This window comes from Sturnira hondurensis, unplaced genomic scaffold (genome assembly GCF_014824575.4).
Source record: "Sturnira hondurensis isolate 20B ecotype Veracruz unplaced genomic scaffold, ASM1482457v3 Scaffold0006799, whole genome shotgun sequence".
Lineage (NCBI taxonomy): Eukaryota > Metazoa > Chordata > Mammalia > Chiroptera > Phyllostomidae > Sturnira > Sturnira hondurensis.
The window spans coordinates 408466-422808 of NW_028079430.1; the positions used below are offsets into that span (position 1 = coordinate 408466).

Here is a 14343-nt window from a genome sequence, read left to right on the forward strand (position 1 = left end):
TTTACCGAAGGGAAAGGTGAGACTCGATCAGGTAGTCAGGGCACCTGTGAAAGGAGTGCAGCGCCTTAGGCAGGCAGAGCCTTTTTGCTCCCCAGAACTTGATGCTGGGGCAGGCGTACCGCTCACCCTTCATCTGCTTGCGTAACCATTAAAACCTGTCAGCCTCTCAACCTGCAGAGTGGGTGAAGGGAAAAACACAGGTCGTTATACAAATAGCATTAGCTCCTTTTACAACCAGAGAGCCCCATTTTTAATGTCCGTTTCTTCTCCTTTTTCAATGAAATAGGTGTATGGGGCGGGGGGAGACAAATCAGAAGCCTTTTGGAGACTAGAAAATAGTTCGTGAAGTTATAATTTGTACTTCCGTCCGTCTCACCGTGCACTTAGAGTAAATACACAGGGGAAAGTACCCAATGTGTCAGAACCCCGTAGTTAAGGGTTTTGTAGGTGTGACTGGTAAACCTGATAGCACCTGAAGGAAGTTTATGGCTAGTTAAGGGCAGATAACTTGCATTTTAATCGTGGTAGGTGAAATGTATTCAGGAATATCATCTACTTTGAAACTCCTAAAATTTATTCACATATATATATATATATGCTGATACATGTGGTATGAGCTGGTACATAGTTCAGACCCCCCCCGCCAAAGGAGAAAGCTGCTCTCACAGATTCTGGACTGTGTGGAAGGTGTTTACAGGAATGATGGGAGTAAATAATTTAAATGAAAAAGGTATACTACCGGCAGAAACCAAGGGAAGATTGAACAAAGTTCAAAGAACACAGCGTGTGACAAGTAAAGTGGACAAAAGCAGTGGGGAAAGAAATTTTATTTTCAAGGATTTGTGCAGACAATGGTGAATAAAAAATTGTATCTCAACTATAAAAAGCTGACTTCATTCCCCGCTGGGGCATTCCGGGTGTACGGTGATGCCAGTTTGAATCAGGGCTAACATGGCTGTCCCCATTCTTCCACTCCTAAGACTCTCTTAGAGAAACACTTTCTACAATTTTCAGTCAAAAAATATGACACATCAAGCAAAGTAATGAGTTAAACAGGTTTCTGCTGATCTGCTTATATAAAGTGAAATAAACCTTTTTTTTTGTTTTGTTTTGGCTGTAAGTTGCCTTTGCTCTGTGCACTTTTTGGTATGTTCTGGAATGAAAACATCTCAAAATATTACAATTCAAGAGTCAAGGTGACCTACTCAGGAAGCTGCAAAAATTGGTTTGAATAACCACAACTGTGAAATGAAACTAGTTTAAAATGTGAAAGAGCTCTAAGCACCAAACTTAGAGACACTAGCCCTATTAGAAAACAAAAGTCATTAAAGCCACACAGAGTAGTAAGTGCAAACTGTGCTGAACCTGTTTCCGGGGAGAGACACCCCATTGGCCGACAGGTCCCAAACCCACACCCAGGAGGTGTAACTTCTTTCCTGGGTGTGAAAGGTCCTCAGAAATGACCACAGAAAACCTATCAATCATTGAAATTTACCCTGTGAACCACTTCCTAACGAGACCACGGCCACAACTCTGAGATGATGAGACATGTAGTGTTTACGTAATGACTTTCTGTACTTCAAAAAACCCGCGAAGACTAAACTGTGTGCTTCAGAACCTAACTTCCTACCAGCTTTTGTCCTTTCGGAGTAAGACAAACCGCAATCTGCTGCCACACGGGGGTGAAGCACAGCTAACTTGTCCAGTCAAGTTTTATTCCAATGGATGAGGCAACTGGTAGACCTATGTACACGCTTGCTTTTTACAATAATTTTAGACTCACTTTTTTAAAAAGAAGCTCTAGCCTTTAAAAATGCAATATTTGATCTTTTTGCTGATAAAAGGAGGAGGGAATGTTGAAGTTTCCCATTCAAATATTGAGTCATCTGAAATGTTTTGCTCAGGAGTTACCATACTCTGTGGAAACGCCATCAGTCCAGTTACAAGTCTTTGTTTTCCTTTCCTTTAAAAAGCACCCTCATTTTATTCATGGACTCTATGAACTATCCAAATATGCCTATGAATATTAGCAACTTCTCTCACTCATTTGAATTTCTCATTTTCTTGGAACACAGAATTTACAAAGGACAGCTAAAGAGGATTGTAATATGAAGAAAATTAAGAGTTGGCCAAGAAAAACAAGTAGGAATCAACTAAAAATGGCCATGATAACTCAGATTTAAACAAAGAGTAGGTTAGTATTGTGGGTGACATGACAAAACTCCCATCTAACATCACAATTAATTTCTACTAGATGACTTTACTAATATCGGAATATATACTAGATTTATTTCTTCTACTCTAGCTGCAAATACATTAAACAAGTCTTCAATCGTTTCTCTTCCCCTTAGTGGTGGCATTTAAAACTGAGTATTTAGCACTCAGTAGTTGAGAAAATATAAAAAGGCTTGGGAAAAGAGAAACGGTGGATTTATCTTCTTACACCATGGGTTTGGGTGATGTCTCCTTTTGGGGGTACTGGTGAACAGAACCTTTGTTCGTGTCTAAGTTACCGCCCTCTGATTTCATCAGACAGAAAGCTCCCCAATCCCATGCTGGCCCAGAGCATCTTGGCCACACTCTCCCGCTTCCAGCACACAGAACAGTGATTTCATCTGTTCTCTTTTTGCAGTAAGGACCATGCCACTCTCTTCCATTGCCAGATGGGTATATGAAAGGTAAGTTTCCAAGGCCAAAATATTTCTGGGCATTGGACAACTCCTGTTTCCCACTCAGTTCTCCACCCTCTTCCAATCTGCCAATTCCAAATCAAAACAACGGGGGGGGGGGGGGGGAAGGCAAGCCTTGAAAATTCTTTCTTTCCAGGAGATCTGAACACAGCTTATGTCCTTCCCTAAAGATCTTCAGTATGAAAAGATCCTGCCGAGGGCTGAGGAACAAAACAGATGACAGGTTTTTAAGCAGGAGGTATGTAATGTTATCACCGAGGGGTGTAATTTCTCTGGATATTATACGCTGTCTTCGAGGACTGATTTGAGGAGTTGGCTTTCTGGAGTCCCCTGAAGCATAAATAATGTTTGTGACCATGAGTTTTCCCCACATATGGGAGGGGCAGATGCTGTGGTGTCATCCTGGGGACTTGGGTGATTTCAGCTGAACTCTCCTAGGCTGGTCCCAGGCCCCCAGCAGGTTCTTTACCCTCGTCCCCTTGGTTGGCAGTGGATAAGATGGATGCTCTGGAATTCATTTGATAAACAGGACATAAAAGGCCATGATGATGCAGGTGACTGCCACAGCAGCGTGCAGCCTGGTTCCAATCACAGCAGCTGGAAGGCAAAGGGAAACAGGGAAAAGGAATCACAGCCTGCCCTTCATATACGCCCTCACTTTCCATGGGATGTTTTGAAATCTCTAGTCACAGATGATGAAACCTACGAAGGGTCTCAAGAACCCACTTGGGAATGTACTGAAATAATGCCCTAGGTTCTAGGTGATATACGTTTTGTTTATGCCCTGACTGGTGTGGCTCAGTGGATTAGGTGTCGGCCTGCAAACTGAAAGGTCTCCAGTTCGATTCCCAGTCAGGGCACATGGCTGGGTTGCAGGCCAGGCCCCCAGTTGCAGGCATGTGAGAGGCAATGGATGGATGTTTCTCTCACACATTGATGTGTCTCTCCCTTTCTTTCTCCCTCCCTCCCTCCTTCTCTCTAAAAGTAAATAAAATCTTTAAAAATATATATACCTTTTGTTTATATTTTGCAAACAGATTTAGATAGTGAGAATTCCAAATGAAGGTGCCCAAAATAAAAAATAAAAAAGCATTTCAGTTAATAAAATCAAAACTTAATAGACTCCAATATATTCTTTCCAGATTTTCAGGAAAACTTTTCATTGGGAAAATATTCCTCCCAACAATACCAGTCCAGTCTAAAATTCTGTAATTTATACACTTTTTCCTCCATGGAGAATATTAAAATTACCTTGATGTTAAACAAATACGTAAAAGTGGAATCAAACACAATCCCAGCCCATGTCACCCCCCACCGGGTAGCACACCTCGCAGTCCAGAGACAGCGCTCTCCTCTGCCTCGGCAGGTACGATCTTACCTTTGTAAAACACACCCCAGACTCCCTTCTTCTCCGATAGCAGCCAGGTTTTGAGACGAGGAACTTTCTTGAAGTAGGCACAGGTGCAAATAAAGAGCAACCCAAACACCAGAATCCCATCCAAGGAGTACACTGTTACAGGATGAAAAGAACACCTTTGGTGCTAATCCTTTTGGCACAGGTGATCCCCTGGGGAACTCCAAGGAGCAGAGTGTGACCTTATCAAGATAACCTCAAAAGCAGTGCCAACCCTTGACTTGAGGAAGCCACCATCCTGGGACTAGCAAGGTGACCTTACTATTCCCCAAAATTGCTCGTAGCCATCCCCCTTACAATTTCACTCTGCCCTGCCCTGCCCCCCTCTCCCCTTTTAAGAACTACAGATCTTTGAAAAGTCCATCACTTTATGGGCAGTCGGCCCCCCAGGAATGGCCAGTGGTGGCAAGAGGTTGAGAGAGTCCGAAGAATCCTTGGAGCCTCAGCTGAGAGGATTGAACATATGCCTATTATAAATCATTCATTCGTGTGATAAAGGAGAGCTAGATAGTTAAGCAGGTCTCTCAGATCTGCATCTGCTGCAGAAAATGTTAAGGCAAAACGTGGAGTTTCATGGAGACTGCAGGAGTTAGAATCCATGACTACAAGTTTCCCAGGCTTATCTTACACTTCATGCATGATACTCTACTTACAAACCAAATTCTGCCAGGATGGCAACAGATTCTTGTAAAAGGTATACATCTTTCTGAGGCTTCAACATTTCAACATAGTGGAACAATTTTGTGGGGGGGGGGGAACTTTGATCAATTTGATTTCTTACATATGTAAACTGAGCTACGTCTTGTACATGTAAGCACTACAAATCGCCTAACTACAAAAAAGAAAAAAGAAGGTATCCATTCACAAAAAGAGGGAGGGTGAGTAAAGTTTATTCAGTTTTTTTTAAAAGATTTTATTCATTTATCTTTAGAGGGGAAGGGGAAAGGGAGAGAAATCAATATGGTTGTCTCTCCTGTGTCCTCTGCTGGGAACTGGCCTGCAACCAAGGCATGTGCCCTGACTGGGAATCGAACCACAATCCTCTGGTTTGTAGGCCTGCGCTCAATCCACTGAGCTACACCAGCCAGGGCTATTCAGTAGTTTTTATGTGTCAGACTGCTCTCTTATTTTTTGGTACAGATGATTTCTTGTTCTGGGTTATGTCCCTTCTCCTGTTCCTAGTACCCTCAGATCTTTGGCGACCCAGGAAGCTCCCCCCAAAATAAGTTACATAAGCAGCATCTACCAGTGCTGGACTATTCTACCTCCCTCTCTCCCTCCAGGAAAACTCTCACAGCAAGGTGTCACAAAAGGTTCAGTAAATTAATACATTTTTCCCTTACTGATTTGAGAGTGAGAGAGAGAATGCACTGATTTGTTGTTCCACTTATTTATGCATTCATTGGTTCATTCTTGTATGTGCCCTGACCCAGGTCTGAACCCATAACCTTAGCATATGGGGACTACACTCTAAGCAACTGGGCTACCAGGCCAGGGCTACACACACTAAGTTTTATGATGAATGATATCTTATGTGCTAGTCTTTTCCTACCATAACTTTTTGCAGATAATGCTAACATTGACAAGGAGGGGAAACTTGAATCCTCAGTGCCAGGCTATGGAGAAGGTTCTTTTGAGAAATGCTTTCTTGTACTCCTCCAATCACACTGCCTAAAGGCTTTCTGTTCTTTCCCGTAAGGGTGACGCGAAAGACCATGAAAAGCCCTGTTTCCCACCCTTCCCTGGAATTCGGAAATCACCTCTGTAAAGTGTTTGAAGAGGCCGAGAAAATGAGGTCGGGTGAACAGGGTGGCAACTACCACTTCAATTAGAAGAGGTACTAGCCAGGGTCTCCAGAGAGAATCACCCAAACACATCTTTAGAATCGAACAACAGAAAGCTGTCCAACATTGCTCCAAAAGATGACCATTTCAGGCTCGAACAGTCACCACTCGAAAGTGTGGAGCTTGAGGTCCTCTGTGATTTCTTGGTCCTACTGTCGGAAACTATGAAAACATAGGGGGCTGGGAAGCAGGCCCTCTCTTTTCCTTCGTGTTAAAGCTGTGGTTCAACCCAGACTGGCCATTCCAAGGGGCTTGTAAGGGCCACAACGAACTTCTAGGAAGGGGAGAAGGGAAAGCACAGGGTAGGGACCGAGGTCGCGGGGTGTGGGCACCAGAGGCACTGGGGTTCTAGACGGGCAGGGAACCCGAGGACCCAGGAGCGGTCTAGAGAACAGGAGTCGGGGGCACCCAGGAGTCGGAGAGGCCAAGAGGGGCTGAGCGGGGGAGGGGGCGGGGAGACCGGCCACGTCAGTCCCGGCCCCGCCCGCCACGTTTCCCATCGTCCTTCCCTCCCATCCTCCGCTCTGAGCATTGGCTCTCACCGTTCGTCATGGCGGCTGGGCCCGGGCCTGGTTAGGGGTCCGGGATCAGCGGTGGCAGCCGAAGGCGGGGGGAACCCAGCTCACGCTGGACACTTCCCGATCCCGGCCGCGGCGACTGGTAGGAGCCGTAGTGCGCAGACGCAAAGGCAAGGAGGCGAGCGCCTAACGCAATCAGGAGTGGCTAGCAGATTGCCGAGCTAGGGGACCTGCGTGGGTGGGTTTGCGTGTTGACTTTTGAGTAAGAAGCGCGCAATCCGGCAGGCGTCCTACGTGGCCATGGTAACCAAATCTCTCTTGCTTGCCTGTGCGGAATTAGCGCGGGGGCATAACCTGACACGTTCACACCGTTGTGGCTGGCAAGGTTAGGATTTGCAGCTTTGCACTGTATTGTGTGCTGTGGCGGCTGCCTTGTGCGTCTGTATGTCTGTAGCCCTCCTGCATCAGAGAGGTCTTGGTCCTTCCTGCGTTTCCACGTAAGAACCCTCACGCGAGGGGTGAAGAGGGGCCCCTTGTGACCTCCAGGACTGCCCTTGCCGCGCGGCTCTTTCTTACTCCTTAAGGAAATCTGAGTAGCTAGCCTGCGTCTGAACTTTCGAAATGAAATAAGGAAATTATAACAAAAACAAGTCCCATATTTCAGATCCTAAAGCTTCACGTTGTCGAGAACATTCACATACTTGCTGGTTTGTTTGTAGGGATTTTTCCTTAAACTTTCAGGAGAGTGTCGATTATCTCCTGTATCTAGTTAATGCTGTGATCACCTCGGCTTCTTGCACCAGACATTGGAGGTATCTGACAGCGCTTCACACAGCACTTTCACAAGCTGACGAGAGAGAGCGTCAGTTTTTCGTGGGGGTCGGGAGTGGAGAGGGTGGAGACAAAGTCTCAGATTTCGCCTTGTGAATTGAAATCCTTAATTGCGTACAACTCGGCCTGCCTTATTAGACTCCGGGCGAGAGAGCAACTCCGAGTCCCCCGGAGATGAAGTTGTGAGGTTAACTCTCCGCAGTGGTTGTGACCCTCCTGGAGGGACTCTGCCGCTCTTGCCACAAGTGCCATCTGCTGGCTGAGGCCCGCTCCGTCACGCAAAAGAAAGGCCAGCAAAGCCCCCTGAAGGCAAAACAAAAAAGCTGATGCAGGACAGACTCTTTGAGATAATACACATAAACGTAGAATAACAAACAAACAAAGAAGGAAGATAGATGGGACAAAACCTGAGAAGGACAGGCATATGCCCACACATACACAGGCTGAGTGATCAGTTATCTAACGATAAGACCCAACACCTTATTTTGAATAAGCGGGTATTTTTCACTCTGCTCGGAATTTACCCTTTTCTCTTTCTTTTTTCATGTGTCTATCTTTCCTACTCTTTTCTTCTCACTCATTCATATTTGTTTCTTTCTTATTTTTCTCCTCTACCATATTTTTTCTTTTCCAGGTTTTATAAAGTAGTATACTTATTTGAATAAGTAATTAAGTAAATCTCACCAGATTTACTTATTTCAAAATCAGTGATACCAACAATTCTATACTTTAAAAAATTACAGTGTTCTGTTACTCTCTGTAAAATTGGTTATAATGGCTGCTGCTTTCTAGGGTTGTTGAAGGGTTAAGTCAATTACCATTTACAACACCTGAACATGAAGTAAGTGCCCCATAAATGTTAGCTGTTACTGTTGTTGTTCATTTATTTAAAAAAAAATATTTACCAGTGTCTGCCGCATGCTGGTCACTTTGCTAGATTTGCAGGTAAAGATGAGTCCCTGCTCTTAGGGAACAAACTTTATTGGGGACACAATTTGCAGAGTACAGGCACTGTGTGTGTAAAGACATTACTTTGGATCTTCACCACCAAAAGATATTTGCACGATATCTTTTCAAGAAGAAATCTGAGGCTCAGAGAAGGCACATGGGTGAGATAACCTAGCTTCAAACTAGCTCAGACTTCAAAGCTCCCTCCGTCTGTTATCACACTGCCTCAAATTAGGATGCTGTTCCTGACACTGATCTTTGATGATTTTGTTTCAAGCATTTGTGTTTCTGTCGCCCTGCCAAGTCCCAGAGCCTCACATCAGGGTCACTAGCTAGCTCTTGCCACCCAATTGCGATAGAGTCCCACTGGCTGGGGACTCAAGTCAGACAGTCTTTCCTCAGTTCACTTCAGTCTCCACGGAAGGACGGGCAGTTGTTGCCAAATGCCTGTCACTCAAGAACAGTGGCCCCTTTGTTGGGGCTGTTTCAGTCCCTGTGGCAAACACTAATCAGTCCTGGGGACCATGACGATGGCATTCTGGTTTAACCAAAGAGTAGATTCAATCCCAAAAGCACAGCTTGCAACAATAGCTTCATTTGAATGACAACATATTTGAAAAGGGCTGTCAAACAGGCATTAATTTATGCTGCAAATATTTGTTCCAGGTCTTCTATGCGTGAGGAATGCACCAGCCTTTGGGAGCTCAGAGACGAAAGAGACACACTCTGTCCCTAATAAGTTTGAGATTTAGTGGACAAGGTAAGTTGGGCGTATAAATCCATAGAAAATGCAGTAGAAAGTGAGAAGTGTTGCAGGAAGATGAAAACAGTGCTGTGGGAGTGAGCGGGGAGAAGAGAGGGCTCAGGGAAGGCTCGAGGGAGGAGCAGGCGTCTGAGCTGGGCCTGTAGCATGTCAGTGGGAAGGAAAGGAGTAAAAGCTCAGAGGCATGGAGATGGGAAAGCACATGGTAGCACTGCGTGCTCCCCCATCCCTCCCTCCCCAGCTAACTCCATTCTTCACTCAGGTCTGGGAGCTCAGACCTCACTTGCTGTGGGGAGATTCCTCTGTCCCTGGGCCTCCTATCCCGTCATAAACTTCCAGAGCATACACTATCTAAACACTTTTTAAAAAGATTTTGTTTATTTATTTTTATAGAGAGGGGAAGGGAGAAAGAGAGGGAGAGAAACACTGATGTCACCCATCGGTAGTGCCCTCAGCAGGAATCAAACAGATGACCTTTTGGTTCCCAGGCTGGCGCTCAACCCACCGAGCCACACCAGCCAGGGTCAGAGCATTTGTTACCACTTAATTCATGCCCCGCTGCTGCATTGTGAAGCCCATAAGCCCAGGACTGTGTATTCACTTAGTCTGCTATTTTATCCACAGTCCCATAGCAAGTGCTGAACATTTTACAGGTGCTTGATCAATACTTGTTTCGTGAATGATGGATCGTGGCCTTGTGGAACTAGAATGCGGAGTTCACAAAGGAGAACAGCAGGTTATGCTAAAAGGTAGGTTCTTGAATAAAAACATAGGACACTTATGGGATGTTCGCTACATTCCAGTTACTACCCTGAGCCGCTTGTGGGTAAGAACACATCTAAGCCTCGTAATAACCTTGTAAGGTCAGTAACTACTATTTTCCCCATCTCACAAATGAGGAAATGGATCTATGGAGAGGTCGAGTCATTGGTCTCTAGGGAGCTCAGCAGATTTCAAACCCAACTCATCTGACCTCAGAGCTGGCCTGTTTAACCAGAGTAGGGGCATGATTTGGTAAACAAGCAGGGTTCATTAAGATTGCGTAAGATTATTGTGGAAATTACGCCACCTCACTAAGCCCCAAATGTGGGGGAAGGGGGCGGGGAGCGGTTGGAGGGGAGGGAGTGAGAGTGAAGAGGGGTCAGGGCGAAGGTGGGACTGCACAGTTTCTGCCTAAATTTGGGGTCTGGCTGGTACTGCCTGCTTGCCCTCATCCATCATGCCTGAAGCCCACCCCCCAGCCTCCGGCGTTCCTCTTTTCTGATAGCCCCACCCCTTCCATTCCTTGCAAGTTATTCTCCCGGAACTCAGCCGCCCCTGTCTGCTTCTCCACATTCTTCTGTGAACAAATCTCTTTAAAAGTTCATCCCCCTTTTTTTGCTATCATTTATTCAGAGTCTACTTTCCTTGAGCCTACTGCCCTCTAAGTCTACTCTTCTCTCTTTGTTTTTCTTTTTTTAATTTAAATTGTTTTTTTTTTAAGATTTTATTTATTTGTCTTTAGAGGGGAAGAGAAGGAGAGAAATATCAATGTATGGTTGCCTCTCGTGAGTCCCCTGCTGGGAACTGGCCTGCAACTCAGGCATGTGCCCTGACTGGGAATCAAACCACAATCGTGTGGTTCGCAGGCCCACACTCAATCCACTGAGCTACACCATCCAGGCTAAATTGTTTTTTTAAATTTACTTTAGAGAAGGGAAGGGAGGAAGAAAGAGGGAAACATCCATCGTTTGCCTCTTGCATGCACCCTGATGAGGGCCAAACCCACAACTCAGGCCAGGAATTGAACCAGAGACCTTTCACTTCGTGGGACAATGCCCAACCAGCTGAGCCACACTGGATAGGGCTTTTTGCTTTCTACTCTCCACTGTCCTTAATCTCGTATGATCTGGCTCTGATCTTCACCATTGCCCTCAAACCAGCATGTCCCGATTATTCTGCCGCCTCCTACTGTCAAACCCAGGCCTTTCTCCAATATCTTAATCTTGCATTGAGCTCACCAGACCACTCACTGCTTCTTGATTTTTTTTTTTTTTGGCTTTCAAAATATATTCCCCTCCTCCTCTCTCTCTCTTCCTATTCTTCGTCTTTTTTGTCTTTCGTCTCTTGAGCCATTCCTTCAGTCTTTTCTTTCTCTCGATTTTCCTTTTCTAAGGATCTGCCCTTTGCCTCCCTTCTGTCTTTGTTCCTGTGTTCAGGTCTTCCATGCCAGTTTCTCCAGTTCCCATTTCCCCGTGGATTTCCAGACCTGCACGTCCGTCTGTCTGTAGGACACCTCTAGACTCTCAAACTCAGACTGAATTCATTTTCTTCCCTCCCCGATTGCCTTCTCCTTTTACATCCCAATTAATGTTAGTCACAACATCACTCTGCATGTGAACATGTCTCTCCACAGTGCCTCAGATTCATTCAGACACAAACTCCTATCAATTCTCTTCCTAAATTCCTTCTTCCTCTTCATTCAGGTTCTGATGGCCTGCGCTGTCAGTCATCTGCCTGTGCAAGTGAGCTCTTTTCAAAAGGTGGGGGCGTGTGACTCTTCGGCTTAAAGACCACCCGGGAACTCTGGCAGTTTGAAGAGAACAGACGAGGCCTTTCACACTAACTGTGGCTTCACTGCAGGCTCACTCCTGCACCCCCCTCCCCAACACACACGGCTCTGGCAGTGCACACAAAACACCTTGTGGAAACACGCCATGGCTTTCTACTCTCTGCACTTTTTTCTGCAATGCTTATTATAACCCTGCGATTTTTTTCCCCTTTACGTCTTGGATCTTCAGTTCAGAAGATGGAACTATTCACACTCCACAGTTCATGACATACTATGATAGCTGGCGCTTCCAAAGTCCTCCACGTGTTGTTTCTGTGCATTGCCTTCGTCCCTCCTCCCATTTCTCTTACCCCACTACCTTTCTAGTGTATTTAGATGTTACGCTTTTTATGTCACTCTAAAATGTTTTTTTGTGTATGTGTATAGTTTACATATACACATCCCATTGTGTTTCTTTCTTTTTTTTTAAGATTTTATTTATTTATATATCTTTAGAGGGGAAGGAGAGAGGGAGAGAAACATCAATGTATGGTTGCCTTTTGTGCGTTCCCTGCTGGTAGTTAGCCTGCAAGGAACCGGTCTGCAACCCAGGCATCTGCCCCGGCTGGGAATCGAACCGCGATCGTCTGGTTCGCAGGCCCGTGCTCAATCCACTGAGCTACGCCAGCCAGGGCCCCATTGTGTTTCTTACTTTTCAAATTTAGGTCTGTTTCTAAGTTCCACCCATATCACTGGCGGATTGCTTCTCCCGTCCAAATATCAACCAGGCCCGGCCCTGCTTAGCTTCTGAGACCAGACAAGATCGGGTGCTTTCGGGAGCTATGGCCATAGACCGCTAGTGGATCGCTTCTGATTGCTGCATGATACTCCTCGGTGTGTATCCAGCACATTTTACCTGTCCACCTCCATGATACTGGACCTTGTGAAAGCTCTATACCTGATCCCCTGCACAAGGCCAGCATTTCATCACTGCCTGACACAGCAGTTCTCAGCCCTGTCAGACTTGATAATCTGCCTCAAGTGACAAACACATTATAGTGTATCTTTTGTTATTCTGCAATGAAATTCACAGGCGCTATAACCCATTGTCATAGGCAGCCTCTCCACCCCCCCTCCCCCACTGTCTGCCTCCTGGTGTTCTCATCCTTGTGTAATGCCTACCCCTTGAGTGTGGGCTCCACTTACTGACTTCTAGTGATTGTAAGTGATGGGGTGTCACTTCCAAGGTGAGGTTAGAAAAAGAAAACTGGCTTCTACTTGGGTGTTCTCCCTGGTTCTCTCTCTCACCTGCTCTGAGAGAAGCCAGCTGCATGGTGTCAACCACCCCATGGAGAGAACTGTGTAGCAAGTAACCGAGGGAGGCCTCTGGGAACAGCCAGGGAAGGACTGCGGGCCTTGGTCTAACACCCTGAGGGAACTGAGTTCTGTTGACAACCACGTGAGCAGTTTGGGAAGTGGGGGAAGTGGGTCCTTCCCCAGCAGTACTTCATAGNACTTCCAAGGTGAGGTTAGAAAAAGAAAACTGGCTTCTACTTGGGTGTTCTCCCTGGTTCTCTCTCTCACCTGCTCTGAGAGAAGCCAGCTGCATGGTGTCAACCACCCCATGGAGAGAACTGTGTAGCAAGTAACCGAGGGAGGCCTCTGGGAACAGCCAGGGAAGGACTGGGGGCCTTGGTCTAACACCCTGAGGGAACTGAGTTCTGCTGACAACCACGTGAGCAGTTTGAGAAGTGGGGGAAGTGGGTCCTTCCCCAGCAGTACTTCATAGGAGACCACAGCCCCAGCCAGCACCCTGAGTGCGCAATAAAGGACCTTCAGCCAGAGGCGCCCAGCTAAACTGCACCCAGAACCCCGACCCAGAGAATCGGTGTGATAAATGTATATTGTGTTTGCCACTAAGTTTTGGGATAATTTGTCAACACAGCAATAAATAACTAATACACTTAACTACCCATGTAATTTTAAAATATATAGTACCCTAATGGTAGCATAAAAGTAAAATAAAGACAGTAAATTATAATTACACGTGTTTCAAAATGGACTAGAGGGCATAAAGATCTCAGATGCTTGCCCTCTGTATAGAACCACCATGAATGCAGGAGCTTGAAATGCACACTGGTTGTGGTGAGTGTTGGCCAGTGAAATCATTACAAGTGATGTGGCCTTGGTGACATTATTTCCTGAAATTGTTCACACTCTTCATAAGTTCCAAATAAAACAAAGACTAAAATCTGTCCAATTTCAGGGTAGTTGCTATTTTGGGAAAAACTCCCAGTTCTTTCCTTCCCGTGTGTCATTCTCCTTTACTCTCATAGAGAACACTTCACTTGGGACATTTCTGGTCACAAATGTGTGGGAATTATTCCCCCCACACCCCACCCACCCAGCAATTCTGCAACACTGGCTGGGTGTCCTACAATTTAACTCAGTTCTGACTACTTGGGAGATAGTGTCAGATCCTGCAAGTTAAGTGCTCAGTCCCCTGGGACTGCCGGCCCCTCCCTTGCCCCCACCACCCCACTTAAATGCCAATTGCAGTAGGAGGTCCCCAGGATAGCCACAACTTCTGTTCCACTTGGTGACAAATTGGAAGTTCCTGTGACCTTCTCCCCCTTGCATTCTATTATTTGTTAGAATGCCTCACAGAACTCAGGAAGACACTTCTGTTTACCAGCTTATTAAAGGATATGAACAAGGATATAGATGAACAGCCATGGGAAGAGATGCATTAGATGAGGTTTCAGAGGGTCCTGAGTGCAGAGCTCTGTCCCTGTGGAGCTGGGG

General features: G+C 45.8%; 1 protein-coding gene and 1 long non-coding RNA gene across 5 annotated transcripts; one reads left to right on the plus strand and one right to left on the minus strand.

The window, feature by feature from the left end:
- Window positions 1–814: 814 nt before the first annotated feature.
- TMEM167B (transmembrane protein 167B) lies at window positions 815–6609 on the minus strand. Its single transcript, XM_037050421.1, has 3 exons — window positions 6491–6609; window positions 4069–4200; window positions 815–3287 (listed from the first exon to the last, which is right to left on the minus strand). The coding sequence occupies exons 1-3, from the start codon at window positions 6498–6500 to the stop codon at window positions 3205–3207; spliced, it is 225 nt and encodes a 74-aa protein (XP_036906316.1). The 5' UTR covers window positions 6501–6609; the 3' UTR covers window positions 815–3204.
- Window positions 6610–6653: 44 nt separating this feature from the next.
- On the plus strand, window positions 6654–13892 carry LOC118990052 (uncharacterized). 4 transcript variants are annotated; one of them, XR_005067159.1, is made up of 6 exons: window positions 6654–6851; window positions 8912–9005; window positions 9633–9757; window positions 11474–11530; window positions 12264–12785; window positions 13062–13892. It is a non-coding gene; the product is annotated as an uncharacterized LOC118990052 (long non-coding RNA). The 4 variants fall into 4 exon arrangements; XR_005067158.1 differs by lacking the exon at window positions 13062–13892 and having other exon boundaries at window positions 12264–12789; XR_005067160.1 differs by lacking the exons at window positions 11474–11530; window positions 13062–13892 and having other exon boundaries at window positions 12264–12789.
- Window positions 13893–14343: the final 451 nt, after the last annotated feature.